Source organism: Schistocerca americana, chromosome 8 (assembly GCF_021461395.2).
Source record: "Schistocerca americana isolate TAMUIC-IGC-003095 chromosome 8, iqSchAmer2.1, whole genome shotgun sequence".
NCBI lineage: Eukaryota > Metazoa > Arthropoda > Insecta > Orthoptera > Acrididae > Schistocerca > Schistocerca americana.
The window spans coordinates 99,785,067-99,800,225 of NC_060126.1; the positions used below are offsets into that span (position 1 = coordinate 99,785,067).

General features: G+C 43.5%; 1 protein-coding gene across 1 annotated transcript in view; it reads right to left on the reverse strand.

The window, feature by feature from the left end:
- Positions 1–15,159, reverse strand: part of LOC124545069 (synaptotagmin-5-like) — a 325,196-nt gene that overhangs the window by 22,361 nt on the left and 287,676 nt on the right. The window contains exon 8 of the mRNA XM_047123873.1: positions 2,483–2,603. Within this exon, the coding sequence (XP_046979829.1) occupies positions 2,483–2,603 (121 nt within the window). The remainder of the gene's footprint in view (positions 1–2,482; positions 2,604–15,159) is intronic.

Consider the following 15,159-nt stretch of genomic DNA (forward strand, 5'->3'; position numbering starts at 1 on the left):
AGCTGCAACTGACGGCTCACGGTTGCAACACTACCAGTCCTAAGAGTCAAAAACCAGTCCTAAGAATCGATACATCTTCACTACAGTGAGTGGATCATCATTAAGTTACAGTTCTGGTTCCAGATGAATGGTTCAACACCGACAGAAGTTTGCAACCGAAAACTGAAAACTGTGGGCTAGAGCCCATGAATGCACCTTGTAGATGGCTCCCTGTAGGCGCTGCTGAGCAACACCAGTCCTGGTGGAGCAGTGCAAAATGCAAAAGTCGTCTGCATACAGAGAAGGTGAGACAGATGGCCCTACAGATGCTGCTACACTGTAAATGGCCACTAAAAATAGATATACACTCAATACAGAGTCCTACGGGACCCCATTCCCCTGGATGTTGGGGGAACTATGAGAGGAACAAACTTGGACATGGAAAGTACGAAGTGACAGAAAATTTTGGATAAAAATCGGGAGCGGGCCTCTGAGACCCCACTCATATAATGTGGTAAGGACATAATGTTGCCAGGTCAGGTCATACACTTTTCGCAAAAAAAAAAAAAAGATGGCAACTAAGTGTTGGCCTCTGGAAAAGGCTGTTCAGATGGCAGACTCGAGGGACACAAGATTATCAGTGGTAGAATGATCCTGGTAGAAACTGCCCTGGCAAGGATCTAGTAGGCCATATGACTCCAGGACCCAATCCAACTGCCAACACACCATATGTTCCAGTGGCTTACAAAAAACATTGGTGAGGCTGATGGGCTGATAGCTATGTACTTCGAGCAAGTTTTTACTGGGTTTGAGCACTGGAATGATGGTGCTCTCCCACCATTGTGATGGAAAGACCCTATTGCACCAGAGGATGAAGAGATGTCGCTTGTAGTCAGACGACAGATGTTTAATCATCTGACTGTGGATCCGATCCAGCCCAGGAGCAGTGTCGGGGCAATGTGCAAGGGTGCTGAGGAGCTCCCACTCTGTAAATGGGGTGTTATAGGAAGCACTGTGGGGTGTAGTGAATGAGGGGACTTTCCTTTCCATCCACCATTTAAGGGTGCAAAAGGCTAGGGGTTACTTCTCTGATGCTAAGGCTCAAGCATAGTGCTCAGCAAAGTGATTGGCAATCACATTTGCGTCGGTGGATAACATGCCATTGATGTTAATGCCAGGGACATCTATGGGGGTCTGGTACCAAAAAACACGTCTGATCCTTGTCCAGACTTGGGAAGGTGACTATGGTGCACAAAGTTCGAGACGTATCTCTCCCAACACTCCTGTTTAGCTCTTTGTATAAGCTGGAGAACGTGTTCACGGAGCCATTTCAAGGAGCTCTAGGGAAGGGTGCCACTTATGTCACTGAATATCTCGCCAAAATTATTAAATTGCTTCAGCAACTCCCGGTGACCACTGATAATAACTGATGATGGTCGAAGTAGAGAGGATATAAAATTTAGACTGGCAACGGCAAGGACCATTTCTGAAGAAGAGAAATTTGTTAACATTGAGTACAGATTTAAGGGTCAGGAAGTCTTTTCTAAAAGTATTTGCATGGAGTGTAGCCATGTATAAATGTGAAACATAGACGAGAAGTATTTTAGATAAGAAGAGAACAGAAGCTTTCGGAATGTGGTGCTACAGAAGAATGTTGGAGATTAGATGGGTAGATCATGTAACTAACGAGGAGGTACTGAATAGAATTGGGGAGAAGAGAATTTGTGGCACAATTTGACCAGAAGAAGGGATTGGTTGGTAGGACATGTTCTGAGGCATCATGGGGTCACCAATCTAGTATTGGAGGACAGCATGGATGGTAAAAATCTTAGAGGGAGACCAAGAGATAAATACACGAGTCAGATTCAGAAGGATGTATGTTGCAGTAGGTACTGGGAGATAAAGAACCTTGCACAGGAGAGAGTAGCATGGAGAGCTACATCAAAGCAGGCTCTGACACCACATCATCAACAACAACAACAACAACAGTATATAAAGGTTAATAGTGTTATATGCAAAGTTAGATAAGCATGGTAAATATAAATATGAATATATTAGCCCTATTTATAAGCTGTTGTTAGTCTGATTTACAGAAGTAGCATTTAGTGGCGACAATAGCCCGTTATCCGTAACTTGTCTTGTACCATATCCCTTGGTAGATGACGGGAATTGTGGAACATGATGTGTGAACAGATAAACGAATGAGAAGAATGATATGACTGAGGCCAGATTATATTCTGGATATATGAATTGGCTACTAAGAATACAAGGACTCAATCTGACAAACAGAGCTAATTAATGTGAATGTTGAATTTAGTATAGTAATATAAAGTGACAATGTATGTTCTGCAAAATGTGAAGTATTAAACCATCGTATTTCAGATATTATTCTCTTTAAGGACAAACTTAAACATAACTTAGAACTACTGGTTTGAGAATATGAACTGTCTTATGACTACAATCAGTATCAAATATTGTTGCACTATTGCATAAATATACTTACAAAAACTTCCAAGAGACTCAGTAACTTCCAAGTACTTTAAATTTGCTGCTTTGAGTATACAAAATGACAGACGTTGAGCTGTGGGAAGGAAACTCAGTCCAAAAAGTATCTGACCTAGTTCCTGAAAATAGAAGGAGAAAATGAAACTCTAATATTCTTTTGCTATTTGTTTTATGCTTCTTAAAGAAAATTAAACAGTGTGAGAATATAAACATGAAAACTCTAAATAAATCTGATATGCCTTGTAATTGGTAAGTCATTTATGCAACTAGCAAATAAGTCTGCAGCAATAATTTGTATTAGGAGACACAATTAAAAAAACATAAAAATCGCAATTTTGACTTAAATATGGCACACTATCTCATTTCCCTGAATGTATAAAGAGAATTTCATATGTATTTGTTATTTATGCTATAACCCTGTACGTAATACTTGGGTACGTGTCATGGCACCATGTTGCTGGCATCCTACACATCAAATATTCCACCTGGAGCACTCCTTTTTATAAGCACAGTGCAGCAGCCACAAACTGTCATATTTTGCTCATACTTATTGTCAAAAACTGCATATATTAGTACCTGGATTGTTTCTATATCTGCGTGTATGTACTCAAATGTTGTTTGGTTGTATATGGAAGAAGAATAAACTTTGGTTATGTGGCTGTGCTGCTGTTTCTGGCTTACAGTATGATATAATTGGTGATGAGCATGGTGTTCACTTCTGTGTGTGGTTGTTCCTTTGATTGTTCTGTCCATGGAGGCAGCACTGTAATCATTCACTGAGCAGCAGTAGGCTCCTACAGTTGCTATCACAAACTGACTATCCTTGCTTCCATGCCACCAGCATACTTGCCTCAGTATTCGTTTGCTAGGAAAAAATTGTCAACCACAGGGTTACTGATCTGGGGACTGTTAAGAGCCACCTGCCCTCTGTCACCATAAGCTCTGGGCATGCTTCAGCAATCACCAAGTGGCATGGTGGTGAAATGATATGTGTCACAGGGAATGGGGATCTTGGCTTGACTACACAGATCATGAAGATGATAAAAACCACTATACAAAACCCTTCAATCTCAACATGTGCTGCACTACAAAGAGATGCATGACTGCTGAAATGGAACAGTTGTTAACAGGCAACCTCTGGGGAACCTGCCACACCTCAGCTGCATAATGCTTACCCAGACACATGGGGCTCTGTCTAGATGGACTTTTATTTCCCTGGGTGCTCTTGGGACAGAGATGGAAACCTCAAAATTTTCTCTTCCTCCTCCCATTGGTATGGGTGGGCCACTGGTAGGTAAATACATACAATCTAACAAGAGGTCTCAGGTAACCAGTCCTCCAGATTCAGTTAACAATAACAGAATTCATGTTGATTACAGAATGGGTTTCTAATAGGTAAACAGAAACAGGACAGATTCAATAAAGCTTCACTGTTCTGAATACAAAAAGGTTTAGAGGGCATTACTGGAACTTTAAAATCTGTCAAGCACTTGCAAAATGGGACCCTGTTGGTAGAAGTATCCAGTTCGTAATAAGTACAGAACCTCCGGAAAGTGTGATGCCACAGGGTGTATGCAAAACACTTAAACCACAGCAAAGGTGTTGTGCCATGCAGGAGTATTCCTGACATTCCCAGAGAAGAACAGAAAGCTTAGAGAACCCAAGAAGGCATTGTTGATGGGAAAAACACTATGAAACGGGTGGATGATGATCAAGTGAAATCAGGCTCGTTTATACTGACTTTCAACAGTACAAAACTTCCAGAGCACATCAAGAAAGGTTTTCTTCACTTAGGTGTGTAGCCTTATCTCTCCAACTCAGTGTGCTGTTTTTAAGTGCCAGTACTTTAGGCACACTATTCTTGGTTGAAAGGGAAAGGCCACTTATGGTATATGTGGTGAGACCAACCACGACAAAGTCAGTCGTTCATCTCCTCCAAAGTATATAAACTGCTCTGGGGATCATCCTGTTTGGATGAGGGACTGCAGTGTCTCCCTTGATGGAAAGAAGATACAAGAAATTAAAACAGTGAAACTGAAAAGATCTATAAGGGCACACAGCACCCCAAGTTGGTTAAGTTGGTTACATTCTTTGCTTCTGTTCTTAATCAGGGAATTCAGAAGAACAATGCTGCTACACAAACAGAGGTTGCTGGTGTCAGCACAAGTACCTGCATTTGTCAATGCACTTGTGCTGCTGTAGTTATTTTGTAGCCTGTTCCTCCCCCCAGAACTTCAGACAAGACTGCGACTGCCAACACTGTGGAGCTTCCTGCCCCTCCAAAGATTGAGTCTGGTCCACTATCCAGCACTGCCGCTACCATTTCTGAGGGTGTGGCTCCAAAGGTAAAGGAAGAAAACAGTCTGATGATGTCAATGCCATCCCCTCTTGATGTCAGACTGGGGCTCTCATCTCACCCCAAGACCAGGCCTTCACCTTGTGCAGGCCCCCATCCCCGACAGAAAGACAGGGTGAAAATGCTACTCCCGAGATAGATTGCTCCCATATTACAGTGGAACATTAAAGGATTCAAAACACATGTGGAGGAACTGAAACTCCTAGCACGGGAATACTCCTTGGGCTTGTGTTTGCAGGGAACGCATTTTAAAGTATCTGATGCTACTGTACTATGGGGCTATACGCCCTATCACAAGGATAACCAGAGATAGGGCCAAGAGAGGTGTTGCTGTGTTTGTCAATAATGTGCACCACTTCTCTGCTCTCCATCTGGCTACTGATATGCAAACAGATGCACTTAAAGATAACATGTGTTTGATGATCGTTGTTTTCTTATCTCTGCAAGATGCAATTGAGTCTGAGGCTGTAACATATTTTACTGAATGCCTCCACCCACCATTCCTCCTACTGTCCTACTGGGAGATATCAATGTCCATTGTATATTGTGGGGCTCTGCCTCCTTTTGCTCTCGGGGTCAGGTTTTGGTGAGCCAAAACATGACATCTCACAAGGTTGTGTCCTCAACACAGGTACTATCACTCACTTCTGTGGTGCTACTGGGTCATTCTCTCAGCCACTGCCCTCTCTTTCTGCTCTCCCAACCTCACAGACCCAGTTCAGTGATAAGTCATTGCCGACTTTCATTCCAGTGGTCATTTTCCACTGCACATTCACCTGGTAGATGGGGCTCTCTCTGAAAGGATGCAACCACAATGGATGGTCAGCAGAGCCAACTGGATGCTATTCAGCCAGTTGGCTTTGTCCGAATACCACAACAGTATCCAGGAGGGAGTGGACCACATCATACGAGTGATCCACCATGCCACTGATTTCTCCATCCTGTGGTCCTCATGTCATCACAGGAGGCTACTTGTACCTTAGTGGATTGATGAGTGATGAGTGCCATTCAGTGAAATACTGTAGTCATGTGGCTCTGCAATGATTTAAGAGTTGCTCAACAGTGGAAAACCTCAGAGCCTTTCATTTAGCAAGGGCAAAGGCTTGATGCATCATCAAGGAAGAGTAAACGTTCCTGGAGTCATATCAATCATTCGACTTGTTTTATTACAGTATGAGAAGTCAACTGGAGGATTTCCAGTAAAAGCAGTTGGTTGACTGTAGCAGTGTTGTTGAATCACAGTTGTCTCCAAACAACACCTAGAGACATTTCACAGACAATGGCAGAGCACTTTTCAGTTACTATTGCCACTGCCAGCCAGGATCCAGCATTCTGTCATTGCTGTGACACCATGAAAAGGGGTGAGTTTCACTTCAGATCCAACAATTTGGAGTCCTACCATTGGCCATTCTCCAAGTGAGAGCTGGGTTCTGTACTGTGTGATGCTCATGTTGCTGTGCCCAGTCTGCATCCACACAAATTACTCACGACCAAATCGGATACAGCATGCTGTGGAACTTGAAACCAGTGTCAAAGAAAGTCCTCTTACAAAGTTTTAATTCGATTTTACAGACAGGCAACTTTCACAACTCATGGAGGGGGCAATCATAATACTTCACTTCAAACTGGGAAAGGACTGAACATGTCCAGCTAGTTACCAGAGTGATACCTTAATAAGCTGTGTAGACCTTGGAGCAAATGGTTAACCATCATCTAATCTGGATGTTAAAGATCAGGCAGCTTCTAAGTCACTATCACTGTGGATCCAGGAGATGTCGATCGACTGTTGACAACCTGACACTGCTAGAAGTGGTTATCCAGCAGGTTTTCCTATATAAACAGCATTGTGTAGGTATATTTCTTGATATCAGTAAGGCATACAACATCACTGGGAGACACAGTATTCTAGGGCAGTTCCACCAGTGGTGCTTCCAATGGTCATCATCTAATCATCATTCAGTCCTTCTTAATAAAGCACTTGTTTCGGCACCAAGTGGGTAACATGCTGCCAAATAGTTTCAAGCAGGAGAATGGGGTTCCTCAGGGCAGTGTTTTAAGTGTCAGCTCTTTGCCACAGCCACAAACAGTATCAAGTCTATAGTAAGGAATACCATAAAATGCTTATTATCTGTGGATGATTTTGCAGCTTCCTGTTCCTCCTCCAGTATTGCAACATTGACCCATCAGCTCCAACTTACAGTAAAGGAGCTGGAAGAGTAGGCTGCAAGGACTGGTTGTGAATGTTTTGCAGAGAATAATGTCCTTGTTCATTTTAATCGTTCTTGTTGCATTTTGAGTACAGCTTTTGGGTCTAGGTTTGACTCCAAACTGTCTCGGTTACCACACCTGAAGGACCTGAAGGCAAGTTCGCAGAAGGCACAGTACGTTTTGAAGTGTCTAAGCCAGAGGTCTTGAGGAGCAGAAAGGGTACGTCTGCACCAGTTTTATAGTGCTGGACTTTTTGGGTGTTGGACTATGGGTGCTTGGTGTACGGATCAGTGAAGTCTTTGTAAGTGAAGTTCATTGACACTGTACACAATAAGGGTATCAGGCTGGCCACAGGCCCTCACAGAACGAGACCCATACCCAGTCTCTGTGCTGAGACTGGTGAACTGCCACTTACTATCCAGCAGTAGCTTTTCATGGTCCATCAGGTGTGCCAGTTCCTCACTACTTCCACTTCACCAACATACTATACCATTGCCCGTCCAGCTATGGAATGTCTCTTAAACAATCCTCAAATTACAATGGCTGGAGGAGGAAATTTCATTCTGCTCAATTCTGGGGTACACAGTAATTCTCAGCAACTGCTTGTGTCTGTACCTGGATTCCTTCTTTGCTTGTGTTTATGTTCGCAAATGTTGTTTGCCTGTATGTGGAAGAAGAGAAAACTTTGATTTGTAGTGGCCATGCTGTTTTTTTGTGTCTTACAGCATGATACAATTTACTTATGTAAGATCATGCACAAGCTGTAGAAAGAATTGTAACACCTTGTCACAGTTCACATCCATAATTCTTTTAATATTATATTTAACTACCATATATTACTTTGCACTGTTATTCTTTACACATTATATAATTGTTAACCTTCCGTTAATCTGCACACACTCTTCCCCACTTTAAAGCATAGCCAGTGATGTTAACCAAGCCACTCTAGGTCAAATTATGTCACATAAACTATTTGGGGAGCAAAATAAGTGATGATGGTCGAAGTAGAGAGGATATAAAATGTAGACTGGCAATGGCAAGGAAAGCGTTTCTTAAGAAGAAAAATTTGTTAACATCGAGTAAAGATTTAAGCGTCAGGAAGTCGTTTCTCAAAGTATTTGGATGGAGTGTAGCCATGTATGGAAGTGAAACGTGGACGATAAATAGCTTAGACAAGAAGAGAATAGAAGCTTTCGAAATGTGGTGCTACAGAAGAATGCTGAAGATTAGATGCGTTGATCACATAACTAATGAGGAGGTATTGAATAGAATTGGGGAGAGGAGGAGCTTGTGGCACAACTTGACTAGAAGAAGGGATCGGTTGGTAGGACATGTTCTGAGACATCGAGGAATCACCAATTTAGTAATGGAGGGCAGCGTGGAGGGTAAAAATCGTAGAGGGAGACCAAGAGATGAATACACTAAGCAGATTCAGAAGGATGTAGGTTGCAGTAGGTACTGGGAGATGAAGAAGCTTGCACAGGATAGAGTAGCATGGAGAGCTGCATCAAATCAGTCTCAGGACTGAAGACCACAACAACAACAAAACTAAAATTTCATACTGTTTCTGTATTATTTGTATATGTGTGACAGTTACCAGCTCAGCATACACTGTCTTTGTCTAAGTTGCTAACTATAATTTCCTTAGATGATTAGATTAGATTAGTACTAGTTCCATAGATCATGAATACGACACTTCATAATGATATGGAACATGTCAGGTTAATAAAAGGTGTCTATACGAGATATTACATTACACAGAATATTACATGACACTTAATATTTGTTATCCCTTTTTTGTGTTGGGGATTGGGGTAATTACCCACTAACTATATCAAAAAATTCATCTAATGAGTAGAAGGAGATGCCATTAAGAAATTCTTTTAATCTCTTTTTAAATGCTATATGGCTATTTGTCAGACTTTTGATGCTATTAGGTAAGTGACCAAAGACTTTTGTGGCAGCATAATTTACCCCCTTCTGATCCAAAGTTACATTTAACATTGAGTAGTGAAGACCATCCTTTCTCCTAGTGTTGTAGCCATGTATACTGCTATTACTTTTGAATTCGTTTGGATTGTTAATAACAAATTTCGTAAGTGAATATATATATATTGTGAGGCTACAGTGAAGATCTCACACATTATATCATTTTGTCAATCTGATGGTTTACTATAACGAAGTTAGACATGGTAATATGCTGCTAATTTAAAGAAAAAAATTCACACCAATGACACACTGTCCTAAGGAGATTGTTCCGGTTGGTTACACCAAACAACACCAATTTAGCAGTAGTTCATTTATTCACCTAAACACATGCACGGCTCACAAAGAACTGAACATGGCAGAACAGCCCAAAGACAATGTTCAGAGTCCAAAGACGATGCTCAGAGTCCAAACACAATACTCAGAGTCCAAAGACGATGCTCAGAGTCCAAAGACAATGCTCAGACTCCAAAGACAATGCTCAGAGTCCAAAGACGAATGCATATTGATGCTGATGTCTACCTCATTGACACCACATAGACACCCCCCCCCCCCACCGCAGTACGGAGTACTCTTGAGAGACTAGGGGGGAGGGGGGGTGACTAAGGCATCGGCAGGGTGGTCGATGTCGGGCCGGAGGGGAACACATATCACCAGGTGGCAGGGAATGGTCGAGGTTGTGTCATGAGCACTGGATGAAGAGAAACACACAACGAACAGTGTGTAGTCGTGCAGTATTATTGAGATGTCATGGATTATGTCCGGGGGGACAGGCACAAACACCTCGAGCGAGGGCACGTTCAAGATGGGGGGGGGGAGTGAGAAACCTTGACAGGGCAAGGCAGGCGACGGTGGAGAGGTCGAAGGGACTGGCGGAAGGGCCTGGCAGCGAGGGCATGATTGTAGGTAAGCTCGACGTGGAGAGCATGTGGTCACTCGACAGAGTGCGTGATACCGGAGTAGAGGGCGAGGTCGAGGAGAGCTCGACGATTGTAACTGGAAGTCACACAATGGAGTGTGTGAGACCGGTGTAGAGGGCGAGGTCGGAGGAGAGCTCGACAATTGGAGCTGGAAATCACTCGATCGAGTGTGTAAGTCTGACATGGAGGGAGTGGTCGGAGCGTTGTGAGCCATGACAGTGAGTGGCGTGGTCGTGGCCTGAAGGAGGGTAGAAGAAGGCTTGACATGAGCAGGCTTAAGTTTGTTGAGAGAGACTGTAACAGCTGAATCTTTCATCTGGATGTCATAGGTGTTGGCTGAGCACCAGAGAACTCAGAACAGACCGGTATATGGAGGTTAGAGGGGAGCACGGACAGTGTTATCTCGGAGCATGACGTACTCGCAATTGTCCAGAGATTTCGGGACATGAACCTTAGGGCGGGAATGGCTGGCAGGCAGAGGGATATGGAGGTTGATGAAATGGCATCTTACGCGGTCAATGAAGGTAAGTAAGACTGAGGGAGAGAAGCGGAAGGGCTCACAAGTTCACCAGGGAGAACAATGTTCTGGCTGTATACGAACTCGGCTATTGTGCCTTTGAGGTCTTCCTTATGGATCGTACGAATGCCAAGTAGCACAAGGGGAAGGGCCTCCATCCATAGAGAGTCATGGCATCAAAGAGCTGCCTTGAGAGTGCGGTACCAGCGCTCAACTAGCCCGTTACTTTGCGGATGATATGCTATGGTATGGACGTGCCGGATGCTCCAAATGTTACAAATCCCGCTGAACAGGGCCAACTCAAATTGTCTGCCCTGGTCAGTCGTGATGATAGCTGGACATCCGAAACGTGATACCCATGACTCAACGAAAGCTCGAACAACAGTTTCTGCCATAATATTGGGGAGGGCGACAGCCTCGACCCAGCGAGTTGTTCGGTCGATAGACAAGAGAACATAACAAAAGCCATTAGAGGGGGAGAGAGGGCTGACAATGTCAATATGAATATGCTGGAAACGCCCAGGAGGGATTGAAAAGGCGCCAAGGTGAAGTGTGCTTCTGTACTTTGCAGCACTGGCACGCGACGCAGGAGCGTGCCCATTGCTGGCAGTCCTTGTTGACATTTCTCCAAACAAAGCGCTCTGCTACGAGGCAGGCGGACGCACGAACACTGGATTGGACTAAATTATGCAATGGGTCGAAGACAGCTTGACGGAGCATAGTTGGGATGAGGGGGCGTAATGTGCCCATATTGTCGTCGCACCAGATCACACCAGAAATGCCAGGGAAGGTGGTGCGGACAAAGTGTAGTGAAGAAGTAGAGTCTGAAATCAGGTTTTGTGTATCCTCGTCAGCAGGTTGGAGGTTAGGCAGTTCAGAGAGGTCTAGCAGCGAATGGACGGCGTCGACTCATGAAAGGAAATCAGCAACTATGTTGTCAGCACCCTTTATGTTTCTGACATCGGTGCTGAACTGAGATATGAAGTCCATGTATCCGAAGCGGTGAGGAGGCGGGTCAGTTGGCAGGTTTGATTTGGTTTCTGGGATTAAAGGGACCAGACTGCTACGGTCATCGGTCCCTTTTTCCAAAAAAAACTAAAACCACCTACAGAGAATAAAAAATGAACAACAGAAAAGACAGCAGACGACACAGGACAATAAATACTTAGAAATCAGACAAAACAAATTAAAATCACACTGAGTGTGACGGTGGTTGGCCAACCATAGAGATAAAAAAAGGAAAAGCCAACCACTGAGAACACATTAAAAAACACAGTTTAAAATCAGAGGCCAAAGGCCAGAATCAATACAATAAAACATAAACACTCAGATTAAATGATAAAAAAACCCTGCCCGAATAAAACGCAAAACTAAGTCCACCAAGGCAGAGTCATCTGTTAAAAGGGCAGGGAGGTTTGTAATGGCCGCAGCCAGAGGTTTGTGGTCCGTTGAAACATAGAAAGGGCGTCCCCCAACGTCAGTTTTAAAATACTTGATCGCTTCATAGACTGCGAGCAATTCCTTGTTAAATGCAGAATATTTCTGTTGTGCATTGGTGAGCTTGCGCAAGAAGAACTGCAGAGGCAAAGTTTGGCCGTCAATTGTCTGGCTAAGGACAGTGCTGATGGCAGTATCGCTCATGTCTGTGGTGATGAAAAGCTGCGCATTGGGATGAGGATGCACGATGGTGCAGGCCTCGGCAAGAAGATTTTTGAGGGCAGTGAAAGAGTCAGTCATAGCAGAGGTCCATGGAACGGGCCGAGATCCAGAAGTGGTGGTGCCTGCCAAGGCGTCAGTCAGTGGAGCCTGAATCTCCGCAGCCCAAGGTAGATGTTGGTGAAAATAATTAACTGTCCCTAGAAAGCGCCAGAGCTCTTTGAATGATGAAGGTCTGGGTAGGTTTAGTATTGTTTGTACTTTCTCAGGGGGTGGTGAAATGCCGTCAGCGGAGATCCGAAAACCAAGAAATATGACAGCGGGTTGATGTAGCTGCAATTTGTCCTGGTTGGTCTCGATGCCTGCTGCCGCGAGAGTGTTCATAACAGTTTCGACATGTTGAATGTTGTCCTCGACGGAAGACCTGAACACAAGAATGTCATCAAGATATGCAAAGCAGAATTTTAGGTCGAATAGCACTTTGTTGATGAAGCGTTGGAGGGTCTGGGTTGCGTTTTTCAGACTGAAGGGCATGAATCGAAACTGAAATAACCCGATCAGGGTAGTGATTGCTGTCTTCTCGATGTCTTCTGGTGCCATGGGGATCTGGTGGTAGGCCCATTTGCAATCAATGACAGAGAACGTGGTCGCACCTGTGAGGGAACTGGTAAAGTCGGCAATGTTGGGTTTGAGGTAGGTGTCCATAACACTGTTCGACATGGATTCTATTTCTGATATTAACGTATGTGCTTCTAGACCATTTTACCGTGGGAAATTCAAATATGTAAAAAAAATATCGTTGTCAGGGATACTTTTTATGTAATATGTTTTTTTATTTCTCGTTCAGCTACAGGCAAAGCGTGATACACTTACAAACATCAACATAAAAATTTAAATTAACATTAACAATGATTTACAATAAAATTTTCAGGGTTTCCAGCCACAAAAGTGCTTGGTCACTTATCACATGTATGTCCATCAGATTTCCTCCCTTAAGTCCGTGTACGTCGCACTCAACTATATGCTGCATGGTTTGACTCTCTCCGCACTCACAATTGGGGTCCTGGGAGAAACCCCACTTTTTCAACAAATATCCGCACCGACCAACACCTGTCCGCAGACGATTTAGAGTTACCCACACTCTACGTTGGAGTTGGAAGCCTGGAACTCGTTGAGATGGGTCCTCAATAAGGAAACTGTTATTCACTTTGCTTTCCTGCCATTGCTGTTTCCACAGGTTATCGATATCAATCTGTTGTTTGAGTTCTTTCCAGTAGGGATTTCTTGACATCAATCTGTCAGGGGGAGGAGGTAGGTCCCTGAACTTTTCTTTGTACCTCTGGATTGCTCTTTCACGTCTAATCGAGGGTGGTTCGATATTGGCAAGGACGGGCAGCCAAGGTTTCGGGGTGGGTCTTACTGTTCCTGTTATGAGCCTCATTGTCTCGTTAAGTTGCACATCAATATATCTGACATGCCTACTGCGGGCCCAGACGGGTGCGCAATATTCCGCTACACTATACAGAAGTCCCAGTGCTGATGTGCATAGAGTTTCAGTGGAACATCCCCAGGTTGTTCCTGCCAGTTTCATTATGATGTTGTTTCTTGTTTTCATTTTTTGGGCGACTTCGTACAGGTGGCTCTTATATGTGAGAGTGCGATCTAGCTTAACACCCAGATATTTTGGTGTTCTATCGTTTTTCAACAATTTACCTTTTATTTGCACTTTTAGCTCACGATTTGCATCTTTGTTACACAAGTGCATTATTGATGCCACGGATTTAGTCAGATTTACTTTGAGGTGCCAGTTGTCATAATATTGTTGTAGTCGTTCCAGATCCCTGTTTAAAATTTCTACCAGTTCTTCGAAAGTGTTTGCGTGAGCCGCGATAGCGATGTCATCTGCATACATAAAAGAACGAGATTCCAGGTTTGGGATGTCCGCTATGTATAAATTGAAAAGGCATGGAGCCAGTACAGACCCTTGGGGGAGATGTGATATGTATATATATGTATATTCACAATTCATGGCAAACACAGAGACGTTATAGAGAAATACGGGTATGTTGGCGCATCGAGTAGTGATAGAACGTGATAATTTCTTGTGCAACAGCAGGTGGGAAGAATCAGACATCATTAGGTTATCCCCCGCCACACCTATGTCATTAAGACCACCTGAAACATCTCATTAACTCGAATGGCGACAGCCGGTCACTGCCTCGGCAGTAAAGCTTCACGCCTCCTAGGGGCAGATGCATCGAGTTTACAGCAGTGGTGTTAGCCGCAATTTGTGTCAGTCTTAATGAGTGGGTGTTTTGGCTGACAAGTAACTGTCTGTCATATTTCCGAGCACGGTTGAATTTTTTAGTTCCTGTGTGTAAACTGATTGAGCTTGGTGCTGAAGGTAAAACGACTGCTTGTTTTTACACATCAGCGTTCCTCTAGTTCCCTACTATTAATTTAATACAGGTGTATTACCAAAGTGATATTTTTAAATTTGCAGAAATGCCATGTCGTTGTGGATGTCGATATAAGCCAGACAACTTCTGCTACATCTGTGGGAAGTTCACTTTTGCCAGAAATAGGAAGAATCTTTCTTCAGTCATAAAGAAAGTATACAAACATTACTTTGGAGTAGAGGTAGGAGACCAAGATAAAGAATTGGCACCACATTTCTGTTGTGCTACATGTTACTGCAAACTAATTCAGTGGCGGAAAAGTAAAGAGAATGTGGCGTTGTTTGCTGTTCCCATGGTGTGGAGTGAGCCTAATGATCATGTTACTGATTTTATTTCTGTCTAGCAAAAATTCAGGGTTTTACAAACAAAAAGTTGAAGAGACACATTGTTTACCCAGATCTGCCTTCAGCGAGAATGCCAGCGCAGCATTCCGACAACCTTCCAGTACCTTCAAGAGCTCGAGGTCAAATTCCGAGTGACAGTGAAATGAGTAGTACTGAAGAAATCACAGATGATGATTCTTTATATCACTGCACAAGTGAGTCATCGCCACATTTGTTAACACAGGCAGAT